The 18,891-nt window shown below is 40.9% G+C and overlaps 1 protein-coding gene across 3 annotated transcripts in view; it reads right to left on the reverse strand.

Moving 5' to 3' along the window:
• The window catches only part of STK39 (serine/threonine kinase 39), a 296,359-nt gene that overhangs the window by 224,702 nt on the left and 52,766 nt on the right, over nt 1-18,891 (reverse strand). For all 3 annotated transcript variants that reach the window (XM_055108709.2, XM_034954433.3, XM_063595436.1), the window contains exon 2: nt 5,887-5,999. In XM_055108709.2, coding sequence (XP_054964684.1) covers nt 5,887-5,999 — 113 coding nt within the window. The remainder of the gene's footprint in view (nt 1-5,886; nt 6,000-18,891) is intronic.

Consider the following 18,891-nt stretch of genomic DNA (forward strand, 5'->3'; position numbering starts at 1 on the left):
AAAGAATGGAAACATACTTTCGTTGATGCAATAAAACACACACATACAAAATTATACTGTTTTAGGGTCAAATTAAAAAGATGGAAGTTTTTTAATCACTATCTTTCTAGAATAAACAAGCTTTGCAAAAGTATTAACATAATTCCATAAATTTGCTAAAACACTGCAAACAAGGTTTTGAGAGTTTCTCCCCCCCCTTCAACCTCAATTAAAAGGAAGAGAAAAAAAAAAAACTTCTGACTGGAGTAACTGCTCAGAGGTCACCAAATCTTTTAATTTAAAAAGGATGAGAGCAACCTGCATCAGATAATGGTTAGGAATAACAGTTCTTCTCAAATGATCATCAAGCCACGAAGATATCTAGAGCTTTATTCTCCAATAACCCACAAATCATAGCTAACTCATTTTTCTAAGGAGAGGGAGGGAGACGGGGAGGGGAGGTGATGGAGGGAGTGAACAGTAGATCAAGAGAAAGGAAAAACAACAAAACAACGCTACAGCAGAAAGCAAAATGAGGGCAGTGGCTTTGTTCTGAGGAAAAAGTTCTTGATTTTATCTATAAATATTGTCAGTGAGTTAGACCAAAATCCCTAGAGAAAGATGATACAGGAAGAAAAAAGCAGATGCCAGTTGAAGACTACTGAATGACAGAGAAACTCTTTCATTATGTTCATAGGAGAAAAAAATGATACACTGTGTACCCAAATCTATGAATTTACAGTAGATTTCTGCTATCATACCGTAATGCTAAAGTGACTTGACTCTATCCTGAATTACCATGCATGATTTGCTAGTAATTAGTATTTTTATTTAAGTGAATTGAAAAGGGGGTTTTGTTAATATACTTTTAAATACATAGATTCATAGCACTTGGGTAATAAAAATAAAATTTTGCCAGAATTTGTCATCACACAAATAAGGCCCAGTGGTGAAACTGATTTTTCCAGAATGAGCAGTTCTGTAGGGGAGCCAAGTAAAGAAAGCAAGTCCCCTGACCCAGGGAGTTCCTTTCCTTCTATCAAAGGATCAACATTCATCACTTTTTTATAGCCATGGTTTTCTTGAAATGACTTTGTTCACATATGGAATTCACATATGGAAATTATGGAATGAGCATTCCATAATTTCATAATGTAATCACTTAATTATTTCTTTCATTTTTTTAATGACACAAATGCTTTGCCTCGTCCCCGGGCCATGATTTCTCCTATGACTCTCCTGCCCCTGAGAATTAAACTGTAAATTTTGACGGCATTGATGTATGTGTAGGAATGAGCAAATGAGGCTGAATTTTCTGTGAATGGGTACCAAAGGCAGACTAGAAATATGAGAACTTGAGGCAATAGGAAAAAATTGAAAGGGATCTATTTAAAGTCTAAAAGTCATAAAGTCAAATAAGGTGATGAACCAAAATGTTCATCAATCCCTGAATAAAGTAGAGTAACCTGAACATCACAAAAAGTGGGGTTAGGGTAAATAGAAGGAAGGACTGTTATATTTATGGAGTTCATTTTGTCACCTGGTGATAGAGGCTGAAAAGACACATGACTTCAAGAAAAAGCACTCAGGCGATGGATTTTAAGGGAAGTCAAGAGTGCCCCAGGGTAGCATCCCTAGCCTTTGAGGTTGATCACAAACCAGAGAGCCAAGCTCTAGCAGGAAACCTCAAGGCCATCTTGACACAGAATATACTAGTTTGCAAGGCAATGGGTCAGACCCATTGGGCAAATCTTAAATTCCTATTGCAAAGCAGGAACTCCCTGAAGGGAATACATATTAGACAAAAGTAAACTGTCTAGTCATCTGCTAAACCATTTCTGGGCAAATAAAGACAAAAGGTCCAGAAAAACATCCCTTAGTTCAAAAATCTCACCAACCCAAAACAAAAATGAAGAGACTCATTCACTAGTCCATGGTCTCCCCCAAAAATGGGAATCCATTCTGTTTTCCCATCACCAAAGTCAGTGCCTAGCATCTAAGGGGGTTTGATAATTCTGGTGTTAACAAGTTCTGCTCTAAAACTGTAAGTATCTCCTAGAGAGCATTAAACTAGTTATAATTAGTCATTTACACCACGATGGGCTTGACAAATGTGCAGTTAACAACAAATGTGGGGTTAACAAATTTCAGAAATTATCAAAGCATCTATGTTGGCACAGTAAGGAATACAGAACAAACCAGAACATATCCTTGGCTCCTGGAAAACTAAACACTAAGATCATTATACCTTCAGAGATCAGAGTACAGTTAAAAGGCCAAACTCCAAAACATACATGAAAATTCAAAAGAATAAATAAAAAAGGATTAGATTAATTGCTATTCATATCATACCAAGAAAAACATTTATTTGGGAGTGTTCTAATCTAATTGCTGTTAAACTAAAATGAATTTTTAGTGGGCATAAAGCCTTGTACTCTCATATACACACCCAAAAGTCATCCTTTTGATGGGCTTAAGCATAATACAGAAACTCAGTAAGTATTTACCAAATAAATAAATAAATGCCTATTTGATGTGTAACTAACTTATCTTTACAGAATATTACAGTACTCATTTCAACAGTATAAATCTGAATCATCAATTATTTAGCACCAATGAGCTCATCTAACACTTCTTTTCCTCTCCTCATTCACAAAGAAGCTGACACTGTAATTAGCACTTCCCTTCAGAAATGATGACCGCTTGACTCCTTCTTCAGCAAACCCTGGATCCAGCTCTGTGACCTACAGGAAACTCAACTGACAGCCCCTACCACATAAAGAAGTCGAGTTCTGGACCAGTTGTCTAAAACTGTTGTGTGCCATCAATTCTGACCTGTGTGTGTAAATCCCCCTTTATTATGGGACAAAGGGAGTGGGGACAGGACAGGGACAGGTAGTCAGTGGGGGCTGAGCTGGGAGTGGGGGTCAGGAGGTGTTACAGTTTCATCAAGGGAGAAACATGTCCCAGTGGCCAACAAATAGTTGATAATTGTGATTTCTATGACATAACACTCTCACAAGAAGAGATCCCAGTGGCCATTGTTTCTTCTAGGAACAATGGTTTCCAGTTAACACATGGCACAGTCTGTGAGATGATGCAGTGCACTGACCTGTATATAATACACACTCATGGAATTAAAGGATTATTAGGATACCGGATGTCCAAACACTGCCAAAATGTGAGCCCCCTGAAATAATAAAAGTGCAAGCAACAGCAGTATTAGACATTGAAAAGATGACAGCAACTGTGCTCCACAAGATCTCATGTGCCAATAACTGGGCCACAGAAGCCTGGCAAATCAGGCAGGCTATACTCTGTAAATTCTATTTATTTTTGTTTGAAAACGACCTGGGAGTTGTACATCCTAAAGAACCATAGCCATTTCCCCCCTCTCTAAATATATCAACACACCAAAAGGTCAAAGATTCAAGGGTAAGGAAACATCAAAGCAATAAATCAATATAAAATGAAAAATAAATAATGCAAATATATTATACTCTATTGCAACACGGGCATTAAGGAAAGAAAATAAGAATGAGAAAATAAATTAACTCCTAATAAGCAAACTCATAAATCCTAAGACCTCAGACGAATGGAGCAAAGCACAAAGCCACAAAAGCACCAGTCCTTACATAGACAGCTCTACCTAAGTTACAAGTAGCTCCAAATGACACTGCTATGCTTACTGGTTCCAGGAAAACAAAGGAAAGAAACCAGAATGACCAGCCTCCCTGCTGACCTCCACCCAGAAGCTTACACGGTTACCATCACTGGACACTGTGGAGGAAACGCTAGCAGAGGGAAACGTGAAGGCTGTGGGCAACTGAGGGCTTGGTAGAAACCAGAGACCATAGCATCAAACCAGAAGGCAGGCTCCAGAACTGTCAGGCACAAGTACACGCAAGCCTTACACATATTCTGTATCAATATTCTGCTAATGGCAAAAAAATGGCTGAGACCTCTAACAGAATACCACAATCAAACACAAGTATCAGCCAGGTGCGGTGGCTCACATCTGTAATCCCAGCACTTTGGGAGGCCGAGGCGGACAGATCACCTGAGGTCAGGGGTTCGAGACCAGCCTGGCCAACATGGCGAAACTCTGTCTCTACTAAAAATACAAAAATTAGCCGGGCGTGGTGGTGCATGCCTGTAATCCCAGCTACTCGGGAGGCTAAAGCAGGAGAATCGCTTGAACCCAGGAGGCGGAGGTTGCAGCGAGCCGAAACCACACTGCTACACTCCAGCCTGGGCAACAGAGTGAGACTCTGTCTCAAAAAAATACAAAAAACAAAAACACAACTATCATTGGCAAATTCTTGAGTGATACATCCAAACAGTACATATATTTAAATGCATACTCCAAATTTTTTTTTAAATGTTAAAGTACACTTATGCATAGCCACAGAATTTCAGGATTCCTAAAGGGATCTTAGAAGAAAACTTCCAATTCAACTCTTTTTAAATCGCGCAGAGCTGTTGTGTAACTCTACTAAAGTGAAAACAAGTTTAGTGGCAGAAGCAGGACCCAACTCTCCCCACAGTTTATAAAATGCATTTTCCAACTCAGAGAAAGTGACCTTGAAAACTGGTTGGGTGACAAAGGCACAATATTACTGGTCACTAAGATAGCAAGCAACAGACAAGTAGCATGCAGCAGGAATTTCAGTAAGAGCAAAGCACAGCTGAAATTTCAAGGCCGTTAAAAGCCTTGAATGTATGCAAATTTCAAAAATTAACATTAAATTGTGGAAGCCCTGGTTCTCTTCTGAGTTTTAGCCGGCAATCCATTGCTTCAATAAAACCCAATGAAATCTATGCATTGTGTAGCCTAATTTAAAATGTAAGGCCAAACAGATCTGGAAAAGTACAGCTTTATCCTTGTACTTAATTTATACTATAGTGTACTGTAATTAAGCCTAAAATAAAAGCTATATTCTGAGTAAAGACAAAAAGCTGTTGTTAATGACATTCCATTCTCAATGTAGACTGTAACAAAAGGCTTCTTCATTTGCAGCCAACTGTCATTATACTTTGTAGCTTGTATGGAGCTACCGGACTAATATTTGTACTGGGATTAGTGTGGGGATAACCAATCAGTTAACTCCTCCACTGCAGTTTTCTATTATCCTCAAATAAATGGCCAAAAGGGCAAAAAAGAAAATTGGCCGGTAGAACAACAACGATATTTATGAGATTAAACCCTCAAACCCTTCACAGTTTGCCGGGCAACTAATAACCATTTGCCAAGCTGTTCATTTAATAACGAGTCAGCTAAGCCAAAAGCAAATGTTCCTTCAACCAACCATTGCTACTATAGTCATATCCACACTGACAAGCTCCAATTATTTATATAAAGTACTCATTTAGAATAAGAAGTACAAATTGCCACGTTAAGAAAAACAAACTCCTCTCATTAGCCAAATGCAAGCTACAGAGCATTTAAAAAAAAATAACTCAAATTTGTGTGATGCTATAATTTATGAAAGCTAAAATGACCAACAAATAGTTTGGGGGACAACTTCCATTTGTGTCACACATTCTAGATGGAGGGCCAGAAGCTCACCATCCAAAACTGCAGTCAGTAATCCTGTCATGTTAGGTCACGCCACAGTGTGTGCCCTTGATACAGCAAGTGGAGTGCCAACGCTGAGGCCATTCTCACCTTGGGATTATTCGAACTGAGCAAAATACTGTTTCTCAAAGCAAGGGAAGGTGTTCATTATACAACACAATCATAAGGTACAGTCCCATTAATCTGGGGAGCAGGAAGTGGTAGGGGCTGCTTTCCAAGAAATGCATATGTCAAAATTGGAGATAACACCTTGCTCTTCTCCCAACCATCCCCATATACCCATAGATTAAGAAAAGCAACCAGCAGGTATTCCCTGCACTGTTACTTACTAATAGTTCATCCATACTGGTCTGGCATTTTTCCAAGTTGATCCGTTTTATTGCTACACGTTCTTGCCTGGGTTTGCATAGGGCTGCCTGAACCACAGCAGTAGCTCCACTGCCTGCAATGAAATAAAAACAACATCAGCGATCAAATGGCACACTGTGAGGTTACTATCTGTAACTATTTTCCTAAAGATCAATTTTTTTAAACTCTTCTACTCAGGGTATTCAGAACATTACCATTTGACATCTTTTTTTTAAAGAGTTTCTTAAATCCTAAAATAATTATCTGGAGGAGACAAAAAAAAAAAAACAACTGCATTTTCCAGACAATGTATGTCTGAGGACACAGGGGACAAGGGACATGAGCATCTACATACAACCTTGCATGAAAGCCATTTCCATCCTCAGTTCCTGGTATTTTCTAGCTTGAGTGCCTTTAAAATATCTCAAGCTCTTCTTCCACCTCAGCCCAAACCAAACCACTCTGGTCTAAGCTACTTCAGCGCTTTCATGAGAAGCTGAGATAATTGATGTTTGAACACTCTTTGGGCTTATTTCTTCAGAGCTTGCTCCACAATGAGAAAAACAAGAATCAACCCTAGTATTCTCATGTTGAAAGCACAACTGTCAAGGATGCCAAGCAAAATGATGCAAATGTGTAATTACAAAAGCTCTTGACATTCATATAAATTTTCTATTTCTAAGGTTTCATGATCATTAGCTAATGCACTCAGACTCCTAAGAGACAGAGTCATGTCATTATCCATATTTTATAAGAGCAAAATGTAGACATGTAATGATTTGCGGCAGAGCACAAAAGAACTCCTAATCGGCTTTATACTCCATAGGGGCAAAAAAGTTTTCAGGTTAAGGCATCTCAATTCTGCAAATAATACCAAAACTGCCATTCTCATCACATAAATCCTCTACCACTGCAAGATAGCCAACAACAGAAACAGCCTGCACTCAGGATTGTGCAAAGGTGGTCAGAGGTGACAATCTTTCTCCCTAAAGTTTTTCTTCAGGTAATACTTCTCAAATGATTCATCAAATAGCATCATAAAAGGGAAAGCAGGGGAGTATTTGGCAACAAGAGAGATCAGTATTAGCCTTCCTAATTTATGTGATAGAAAGGCATGACATTTCTAGTGCGAATCAGGGCTTTCCCACCCCAAGGAAGGGCCCAAATGGGTGTTTACAGGGGTGAAGCTCTGCCCTTTCTTCCGCCCTGTGGCCTCATCATCAGGTTTGGCCCCCGACTTGGCAACCCCAGCAGATCACCCTACTCCTCCAAACCCAGGTCTCCAACTTAAAGACTACCATTCCAGGGAAGCCCAATTTGTGTTCACTGGAAAAGAAAATCCACACACACATACTGACCACCCACTGCACAGTAGACACTTGACTCCTTATGAGCCTGTACATTTTTATTACTAGCCTCATTTTACATGTGAGAAAACCGGGACTCAGAAAACTTGCCCAAGGTCACATAGAGCTAATAAGTACCTGAGCCAGTATCAGCATCACGCCTGCCAGACTCCGAGATGTGTGCTTTTGTTCTACTTCCCACAAGCCAGAGCACATGCTTCCCTTCCTCACTTGTTTTGGCCTTGCTAGGAAAAAACTTTGTTCCATCCTATATGGTTCAACAGAAGACAAACAACCCAGACGAGGGTCTGCATGAGCCTCATTTGCTAGAGCTGTTTGGGAAGAGAGTGCTATGGACAGGTTGCTTCAAAGGGCCTTCCTCTCCCTAATCTCACTGCTCATCCATCAGCTGCTACCCCATTGGCTGCTACTCCAGGTCCCACTAGTTTGGCTTCACTGGCCCTGCAGATCACAGCCCACTGGGTTCAATCCAGAATGGTCCAGATGGCAGAGCCAAACAATACAAAAAGTCTGCTGATAGCAAAGTATATTTTCCAGTCTCCGGAACAAGACACTATCACTGAAGGGAGCCACAGAGAAAGTGCTATGCAGCTGGTTAGCAATGGGCCTGGTACCCAGCAGAGAAATCAACTAACATCTTTAGCTGCTGGTGGGAAACCATCCTCAGCTCTACCTGCAATAAATCTCCCCCCAGCTCAGCTCCTCCATCCTTAATCTACATTCCAGAACATTCACAAATCAAGGAGTTTCAAAAACAGGAAAGAATAAATTAATTCCCAGAAAGGACAAAACAAGCATATGTAATACAGAGATACCTCTCATAGTTAAGTCCTTGACAGTAAAAGTCTCCTAACCTCCAAGGAACAAAAAATAAGAATTCTAAAAACATGGAGGGGTAGGTGGTGAGACAAATCTTTTATTAAAGCTTTACACCTAGAGAATTGTTACTGCTTTACAACTACAGCTAACTAAGGAACAACTGGCTACTTCTCATCTCTAGACAGAATTATGAAGCTTTGTGACCTGAGATCATTGTCACAACATGGATGGATTTAATCATTCATTAAACAGTTTGGGAGATTCTACTCTAAATCCAAAGATTTCCCTTCAACTATAGAAGAGACCAAGAACAAAGTTAAAGGTGGAAAGGCACCTTAGAGAGCATCAAGTCCAACCCCCTCACTTTATGAATGAGAAAACAGGGTCCTGTGAAGGATAGGGATGTGTTTCCTGCAGCAATTGGAAAGCACAGGATTAGGACCCTAAGCATCCTTATTCCTTATCTACCATTCTGTGCACCAGGTTGGTGTTTTTTCAAATTGCCAGTGAGGATCCACTGGTCACGAAATCAACTTACTGGGTGGAGGCCAGCATTGTTTAAGGGAAGCATCAGAATGTAATAAGGGTAAAAACTGCTTTATGAAACTTTTGTTTCACTTACGCCCAAGCTTTAGTATGACATGTTTTACTGTAAGTGATGACCAAAAGTTTGAAGTCTGCTAGTACTAGATTAGGATTCCCAGGATTACAGTAAATCCATGCTTTGAAAGGAAAGGAGGTGACCTAACTGCATAATTCTAGAGGACATTTAGAAATAATACCAAGACTGTCTTGCTTTAAGGGTTTTTATGCACTTTGCTGATTAGTTTAAGAGGAAGCTAAAAAATGTGGGGCTTGTAAATACAGGAATTGGACAAGTGTTAGCAACATGAAATAAAATAAGAGCAATTACTATGCTGAACAGCACCTTGTATTTATTTTGAACAATATATGATACTGACACATGACTCATTAACATTAGTAGCATATTTTCAATGAAGTATCATGCACCCCTTTTGGAATAAGAGTTCTTAACATTTTATGAATTTCTCATTTTATTCCTGACTCCTATTTCAAGTGCAATAAATCATTCAATAGGATTATGGCCTGTATGCACATATGCACAAGTTAAGTGGGCACGGCTTTAAATCTTTTCAGTTCACTCTTTTAAGTCACTCTATCTCAATTCACTTTTGCTAAGTAATTCCCGACTAAGAACAGCTACTTGGAAGTTTTAGATAGTGATTATGTCAATGGCAATCAGAGGTAAGAGATTGCTCACGTTCATTACCATGATGCAGATTTTTCCTTTAGTTGACACCTCTTCTCATTTTCCCCTCTGTACTGCTGCTGCTGGTATTAAGGTAAATAACCAGAACACTGCATACCTGCATTTTATACTTTCAGTTATCCAAAGAAATATTTCATGGAAATATAATTTAGTATTATAACTTTGCATTTCACTAAGGTCTATGTGAAATTAACATGAAAAACTACAGTGTTTATTTTGCAAAAATCACTACTATTGTCAAATGCAGTTTCAACAGTATGTTCAAAGTCCCTACTCCCATGACTCACACAATAACTTCCTCTTTGCATTTAGTGCATTTAGTGCAAAAAAGCAGCAAAAAGATATTTGCTTATATTAATTCATCAACAAACAGTAATTAAATCCCTGCCATGTAGCAGGCAGTTCACTAGATAATAAAGTGCCAAAGGTGACCATTCCTGCTTCAAGTGGAATAAATCCTTCTATAGGATCACTTCCTCTGCAGAAGTTAACAGGGATGACTAAAATGCTGTTGTGGACTGAATGTCTGTGTTCCCCTAAAATGTCTTTGTTGAAGCCCTAATCCCCAATGTGACTATATTTAGAGATACAGTTAACAGATAATTATCACCTTTATGGAGGTAATTAAAGGTTAAATGAGGTCATCAGGACAGAGCCCTGGTCCAATAGGATTAGTATCCTTATAAGAAGAGACAATAGAGAGCTTACTTTCCCTCTCTGTCCTATGAGGACACAGCGAGAAGGTGCCTGTTTACAAGCCAGCAAGAGAGCCCACCAGAAACTGAAGTGGTCAGCACATTGATCTGGACTTCCTAGACTCCAGAACTGTGAGAAATACATTTCTGTTGTTTAAGCCACTCAGTGTATGGTATTTTGTTACAACAGCCCAAGCAGACTAATACAAAAGCCTTGAAATGTCTGTTCAAAGTCATTCTTCCACTAACACCTATGGCAGAGAATGCCATACTAATTAGAAGTTCTTAGAAGCTTCCTGATTAAGTCAACAGCAAATGGCAAGATTCAACTGAAAGGCCTCTGGTAGCTCATTGTAGTTCCCATCTTAGGTTAGTAGGAGCCTTGAAAAGAAGGTTAGACAGGGATTCTATCCAAACGTGGTATTGATTCCCTCTGTGACTTTCGACCTAACTGCTATCTAGACTTCAGCTTCCTTAATGGGCATAATAAAACACACCTTTAAGGCTTCATAACATAATATATTTCACATCCCTGGAAAACATCAACTCAATAAATGTTAGGCTCTCTCTCTGGGACTCATTTCTCCATCTGTGACATAAAGGAGGTAAACTATATCTACTGTTTATATGGCACCCAAGGGAAAAGAGGGCAAAGTGGCTCAGGGTCAGAACTGAGTTTCATTTTGCTTAGCACCAGGAAGATTAGACTGGTTTAAAAGAGAGGCTAGGAGAGCTAAATTTGGAAACCAAAGAACTAAATGATTTCTAAAGTCTGATACAGCACGATGAGCATAAGAGTTTAAAATATAAGAGACAATCCAATTCAGAAACAGCTGTGAATTAATATTCCATAGCAAAGATTGTCATGTATAATGCACTTTGATATCTAACCTTAAAAAGTTATTTTAAGGCCGGGCATGGTGGCTCACGCCTGTAATCTCAGCACTTTGGGAGGCCAAGGCAGGCGGATCACAAGGTCAGGAATTTGAGACCAGCCTGACCAGCATGGTGAAACCCCGTCTCTACTAAAAATACAAAAATTAGCCAGGCATGGTGGTGCATACCTGTAATCCCAGCTACTCAGGAGGGTGAGGTGGGAGAATCACTTGAACCCGGAAGGTGGAGGCTGCAGTGAGCTGAGATCATGCCACTGCACTCCAGCCTGGATGACAGAGTGAGACTCCATCTCAAAAAAAAAAAAAAGTTATTTTAAAATATCTATGTCAATCCAGATTGCATGGGTTCATATCCCAGACCTGCCACATACTAACTGCTTATGCTTGGATGACTTGCCTAACTTCTTCATGCCTCAGTTTCCTCATTGGTAAGATGGCAATAATGCTACTTCACTCATAGAGTGGTTGTGAGGATTAAATGAGTTAACACAAAAAAAGCCTTTGAAACTGTGCCTAGCACATAGTAAGCATTAATTAAATCTTAGCTAGCGTTGCTCCTTAGGGAAATCCCTCCAGGTCAACTGGTGTCCTGTCAATCTGTCATTTTAACACCACGTAATATTTCATAGTATTAATGTACCATAATTTATTCAGCCCTCCTTCTGTTGATGAGTATCCCCTTTATTTCTAGTTTTCATCCCCATATGAACAATGTAGCAATAAACATCTAGTACTTTTTTAAAAAAAATTAGTCCATAAGAACTTTATGTTAAAGTTAAGACGTCAATTGTCCAGTAACCCCTTCCCATAAATGGCAAGATTTTTTTCAAGGCATCACATTAGCCTGTAACATTAGTTATGGCCCCTGGAAGGAAGTTCTAATCACCATATTATATTTAAATGAGAAGCACAAAGTTGGAACTTTAATAAGAGTTTGACCATCTCTTAGCACATGCAAGAACTCCTTAAGTATGCTCAGCTGTCCTTTGCCAGTGAACAGAGTCAAGAGTGGGCTCAGGCTTTCTTTTTAGAGGTGCTAGCTGGTGATGGATAGTAAACAAAACAAATGGCTTTGGTTCAGCTGATTTATTCTAATCCTGCCTTTCCCCAGCTTACTCTTTGAGCTCTATTTATATCATGTGTCCAACCTCAAAGCCCACAGGCCAGTCAGTCACATGAGGACCAGAAGCTGGCCAGGAGAGGACTTGGACGAATGGACACACATGTGAGCTCTACAGGAGTACAAGTGCCACTCTGCTTCAGCCAACTGTCACCATCTGAGATCGCTGACCTGGCATAGCAAGACAGTCAGAATTTTGCAGAAAGGCTGAAAATCCAGAATTCTGTGTGACATCTCCTAATATAATAAGGTTGATGATTAATTTTTTAATTATAAAAGCATTGTGAGTCTAATAAAAGTTCACCACAGACTGTTATTTTGCCTGAGTGTGTTACTGCTATTCGCCTTCAAAGGTACACCCTTCCTTACTTGATGGTCCCAATTTTAAATTATTAGATTGCAAGTGTGAAATTGCCATTTTTCTACATCAAAAATGTTCATGTCATATGGTTCAACATAGTATGAGCATGTACTCGGCACATTGACCCAAACTGATCTACTACATGTCACCATCCTCCTCGTCTTACTATTTCACACAGAAAGAACACCTTATCACAGCGACTCTTCTGTCATCTGGTGCATTCTATGTGGCAGGAACATGTGCACAGTGCAATCTCAAGTCAAAGACAAAGAACAGTAACGGTGAGACACACACAACTTGCCCTACGCATTAATTTATAAAACAGACGCTCCTGCTGGCCTGTCTGGATAACAGTGCACAAACCGCTCGCCTCCACTGAGCCCAGTGCAGCAAGACCATGTTTCTCAAGGCAGCTACAAACTGGTGACCCTCCTAAGTGACCTGGCTTGTGTCACCACCAAGCTGACTGAGTTTTGTCCTTCTGCCTCCGTCAAAAGAACAGGTTAGTAGAGCCTCCTTCCAGGGTTGCTGGAAAAGATTTAGAGCTCACCAAAAAAATAAAATAAAATAAAACATAAAAAGCAAACAGTAGGATGAGGTGGATTAATGGCCACTCAGTGAAATGTACTTATGTTTCACCACTGACCTGGATAAACTATCTTACCTGAGAAAGCCTGTTAAAACATTTAGAGGTCTCAGACCTCACTGAAGACAAGCAGCCCTTGTATATAACTCATCAAGAACCATCTGATAATACCACAGAAAAATAAAAAGTAGTCCTCGGTTCTGATTTTAAAAGAGATAGAGGAATCAAACCAGAACAAATGTAAATAAACTCACCTTGGACCACAAGCTACATCTCAAGCAACAACTAAAAAAAAAACCAAAAAACTCTACAGTGAGTACACTTACTGAACATGCAGAAAGTATGTGGATTGGGATACCTAATATAAAGAAATTCAATAATTTACTAATTGTAATAACTTTCAATGATAATGAAAATTATTATTAGGGAGTCTGGGTAAATTCAAGCCAGCCACCAGATGAGTTGCATGTGTGAGATAAGGAGCTAAAAAAGAACAGACTCTAATTTCCATCTAATTCAACGTGATTAATATTGGAATTTACTTCTAGGCATTTTTGTTTTCTTAATGAAACACAATAGATTTTTTTAAAAATCACTCTGGGAATATGATTGCTTGCCGGTTTAAAAACAAAAACATTTAACATTAGTCTCAAGAGCACTTACTCAGAGGTTCAGCCCCTCAAAGCTAAAACTCTATTGTAGGATTTTAGTCCTAATATTGATACTGACGAACATGCAACCTGGAGTAAAACACATAACCTTTCTGCCAGTGAAGCTGTTTACCTTCTAAGAAAAAGATTACTTCATTTTGATGGGGAGTATAGGGAGAAGAGAGGACAACCTAGCCCGCCCCAGCTATGAATGAATCACTTGAGATGTTGCCTTCCTGAACAACTCCAAGGAGAATTAGTCACTTCCTCACCAATCCCAGGCAGGGACTCTCTACCTACTTCATCCTAGAACTTCTATGCTTGTGGAGCGGTCTCCTCCGGCCTTATTATTCCTAGAATCAGCCCTTCCACCTAGACCACTGCCTGGAACACAGGAGGCCTCCAAGAGTGTTGGCTAAGTGAATGGAATGCACATCAGCCCATCACTGGGGAAGACACCCGCAGACAAGGCAGATGAAGTGTGCTCCAAGTTGGGTCTACACAGAGGAGAGCAGGCACTGGTGGGCTATATAACCTAAAGCAAGGGGAAGAGCACTTTTACTCAATGTGTTATCTCTAAGGAAGTCGCTGTGGGGGATGTGGCAGTTAACTTCAAGGTACAAGCCTAGGGAAGCTCTCTGCCTTCAGGCATTTCTGATTCGCAGACCATCCAGTTCAATTCTAAAGTCAGGTCTCATAGGAGAGCTCATTCTGAAGAGCAATGTTCCATCCGAATTTCAATTTTTAAAAACTGAATCCACTGGCCCCCGCTCAGCATGTAGGGCCACACGAAATGTGGCAGGCTAATATAAACTAGGGACTTCAATAATTCTATGTGAGCATAGAGAGATGATATAAAACACTAAACAACAACATGAAGGACAGACAAGAGCCCACAACAGCCCTCGAAATCCATGTCAGGGAACACTGCATCAGGCACTAGACTGTAGGCTGGACACACTCCTACTGAGAAAATCTGACTTTTATAGTCAGTAAACGGTCACTTTGAAGTCCTTGCCCCCTGCAAACTCAAAGTCCAACGATCTGGCAATATTGAAAAACTTCCTGTTCTGCTTGGAAGGGATAATCCACCTCCTCCCAGCAAAACCCACTTGTTTTACTGATTAAATCAACCAAATGGAAGCCAAACATTCCACAAAGAAATGTCTATTGCTATTCACACAGATAAACGGATACACCCACTGGCAAGGCCAAAAGGCACAAGTGTCCTGGTTTGAATATGTATGCTGTGGTGGTGGCTTCTGATTCCTTAGTGCTTCAACCTCAAGCCACCTGTAAATGGGAAGGGCTCTATATGCAAAAAGAAGAGCCAGTTCCTACTTCCAGGTCAGTCCCACTCCATCCCTTCTTTGCAGCTATAGGCACGTTGGCTTTGCATAAATAAGAAAAAGGAATCCCTCTGACTGGACACAACGGAGTGCAGGGCCTGACATGCGGACAATACCCAGTTAGGGGGAAAAGCTCTTTTCTCCCAGCTAATTGCATCAGAGCTTTTGGGCTAAACAAGGGTTGGATTTTCAGCCTCCAGGGGCAATATACAACCTTGGTGGTCTTCAATCAAAGGTTATTAGCATATCCACAGCCCACGCCCTATTAAAAAAAAAATTAAAATTGGTGTCTAAGCCCCAGTACAACAACTCCAGAGTCAAGAAATAACCCCATGGGAAGGCCCTGGATTTGGGCAGATTTTTTCAAAGCCTCAGGAAGAGGATAACTACATCAGCCACACCTAAGATGTCTGTTTAAAAAGCAGATTCTTAACCCTATATCCAACCTATTGAATCACAATTATTGCAACTGGAGGCCTGGGATCTGCATTTTTAATTAGCTTCTCCAGCAATTCACCCATATCCTTAGATTTGAGAACCATAGTTCCCTCCTGCGTATCAGCTTCTCTCGCCACACCTCTGCCAGGATTCTAGGGCTTGGGGAAATTAATCAGTCAGGGGCTATTAGGAAAATGGAAGCAATACTATGTAATGCAACATATTATTTAATACGAAGATCTTATTCAACAGGTGCTAGAGAATGGAAAAGACTGAGTTAACACAGAGTTACTCAGGAAGCTGTAGGAAGCAGCTACCACTCCTTGGGTAGGACTGTAGGAATCAAAGGGAGGAGGTGGTGGTTATTAGACTCTACACATTTAGGAGGAAACCTGCAGGGCTGGGACCCTGACCTCTGAAGAGGAGCCCTTTCTGAAGGTCTACATGGGACTGGGATGGCATCTCAGGGGGTGGCAGAAGGCTGGTTCCAAGAGGTAGAAGGAAACTGGAAATGGAAACCAATTACTGCTGGCAGAGGGAAAGACCCTTTCCGAAGCTAAGCTGACAAGAACAGTAACAGGATGAAGCGTGTCCCTTCTCCCTCCCACAGCCTTCCAAAATTCCCCTGGTGCCCCCATTAGCACAGCTTAACAGGGAAACAGCAGGCAAAGAAGGAACATGGAAGGAGGTCTGCTGACTACCAACCCAACACCACAAGCAGATTCTAGGAAGGTCTATCTGGAGCTAAGAGGAAATCACTTAATAAGGAACCAAGGGAGTGTGACCTCCACCAGCTCCAAAATGAGGCTGGGGCTTTTCCAAGCTCCATTAACAATAGCCAGGCTTTTAAAAAAAATTCTCATTTCACTCTGTTTTCCAACACAATTCCTAAAATGATCCTTCTTAATATCTAACACTTTCCAAATGTTCGCTCTGTACTTCCAAACCCCGCCCCATTCCACCCCAATCTACTTCCTCTGGATTGAGTGATGGTTATGACGGAGGGTCTGGGGTCACACAGCCCCAAGCTATGTGACCTTGGGCAAGCTGCCTGTGTGCTTTGTGCTGCACATTGCTCAACTACAAAAAGCAAATGACAATAGCATCTACCTCACAGGAGGGCTGTAAATATTAAATGAGACTACACATGTAAACATAATAATATAAATGTACATGTCTAGCACTGAAGTGTTTAAGAATGTTGACTGTTGGGGTTAATAGTATCCACATGATTATCCCAGACACCTGGATAGAAACTAGAACCAGGTCCACTACAACCTTTTGAGAAAATGCCTACTTATCCCCACCTCCCTATGATCAGCTCTGCTCCCACTCAGCCCCAGCTCCTGCCAGCTTCCTATTAACTCCCCCTCTTCAAATCCCATTCCTGAGGGCCAGCACTGACAACTTTTATATGGTAATGATTGGGCACAGAGAAAATTATGCCAGGAAAGTGACTCACTGTTCAAGATACAATTAGCCCCACTTCTCAGGTAATTAAACAGCCCTGGCTACCACATCCATGATGCAGCAAGTAACTAAAACATTTCTCCTACTCACAGACACAGGAAAAGAAAATCCATTCACTTTAATGCCACCTCTCCATCTGATCTGACTGCACTTATAACCCAACTCCTGCTTTTCCTGTCTCCTCTGACAACCTGAGGCCCTCCCCTAAGTTACAACCGCAATACAGGAAGTCAGGTCACCCTCTGCATGGTAGAAGTCTTTCTTCCCCCTCTCTTCACACACTCTCACCCAGAAGCAGGGGCACGATGCCATAGTCTGAAATGATGGCAGAAAATAAGAGCCACAAGGGAAGAGGATATGAACTGCAGGAACACAAATGTCCAGTGCAGTGAAAAGCAGTGTCTTGGCAACCCCAGGGGGCCCTGAGAACATCATTGAGTGAGAAGGAAAATTAAGACACACCCTCATGAAGGGCACAGAACACCTGCTAAGCCCCGGTGGAAGCAGCAGCATGCTGCAGTCTCTGCCTCCAGCAGCCCCAGCCCAGAGTTTCTCCTAAGCGAGGCCACCTGCAGATCCCACAATACCATGAGTCGGAGCCTGGCAGGTCATCAGGAGAATGTTCCCTCCTTTAGTCTTGGGGCTGGGGGCTAAAGTGTTAGGACTGTGTTGTATTGAAAGATGTAGAGACAACATAAGGGGTCACCTGGGTGTGCTGTGAAAACGTTGCTGCTTATTTAGTTAGTATGGGACGGGGGTGAGTTCTACATTTCTCAAGCTCCCAGGTGATGTGATGCTGCTGGTCCATGGGCCACATTTTCAGTTGCTACCACAGAGGTGGCATAGCTTCCCTAAATTATCCCCGAAGGGGCCAGGTACCCACCTCCTAATAAGGGAATAGAGTTTAGTCCCCTATGGAAGGAACTGGAAAGGAGGCCTGAAGCATGGAAAAGCAGATGCCTCGGCATCAAGGACAAGAGGTGCCAGCCTGGGAAGGGTCTCGCCCGCCTGCAAGCATCCAGAAGGAGCAGATCCACTCCAAAGAATAATAATTCAGAAATGTATGTGTATTGGGCTATTCAAAAATGAAGATTTGGCCTAGCATGGTGACTCATGCCTGTAATCCCAGCACTTTGGGAGGCCGACGTAGGCAGATCACTTGAGGTCAGGAGTTCAAGACCAGCCTGGCCAATACAGCGAAACCCCTTCTCTATTTAAAAAATAAAAATAAAAATTAGCTGGGCATGGTGGTGCAGGCATGTAGTCTCAGCTACTTGGAAGGCAGAGGTGGGAGGATAGCTTGAACCTGGGTGGCAGAGGTTGCAGTGAGCCAAGATCACGCCACTGCACTCCAGCCTGGGCAACAGAGCGAGACTCTGTCTCGAAATAAATTAATTAATTAAAGTAAAATAAAAACAAAAATGAAGATTCAACATTCCCTCTATCTCATAACATGTAAGTTTATTATTTGATTTTTTGGGTGGGTTTTTCAGAAATTCACTATAAATGAAAGATGAAGACAACGCCTGCCTTAGTAGAAATTAGTAGAAAAGGCATAATTAAATTTCAGAATTATTTCCAGCACCTAGGGCTGAAATTAAGTTGGACTTTATTTATCTGGAAATTTATTTTATTAATCCAGAAAACATGATACCTCAAACATTATGGGTAAAGATATAAACAAAGCTGAACAGCCAGCTGATTGCATCTGCTTTTATTCAACTTATGTTGAGCCTCCAGTCATACTCACATTAAATAAATTTTATAATGCTATGTCTAAATTCAACCTATACAAGTTACTGGGTATGATATTATAAGAAAGAAAACCATTACAAGTATTGATTTTTTTTTAATTGAAACTACTTTCTTACAGCCTGAGGCCCAGGTCCCCAGATGTATGACACATCTCTAACTAGAAGCAGATGGAGAGCTGCTTAGGATAGC

Source organism: Pan paniscus, chromosome 13, assembly GCF_029289425.2.
Source record: "Pan paniscus chromosome 13, NHGRI_mPanPan1-v2.0_pri, whole genome shotgun sequence".
Taxonomy (NCBI): domain Eukaryota; kingdom Metazoa; phylum Chordata; class Mammalia; order Primates; family Hominidae; genus Pan; species Pan paniscus.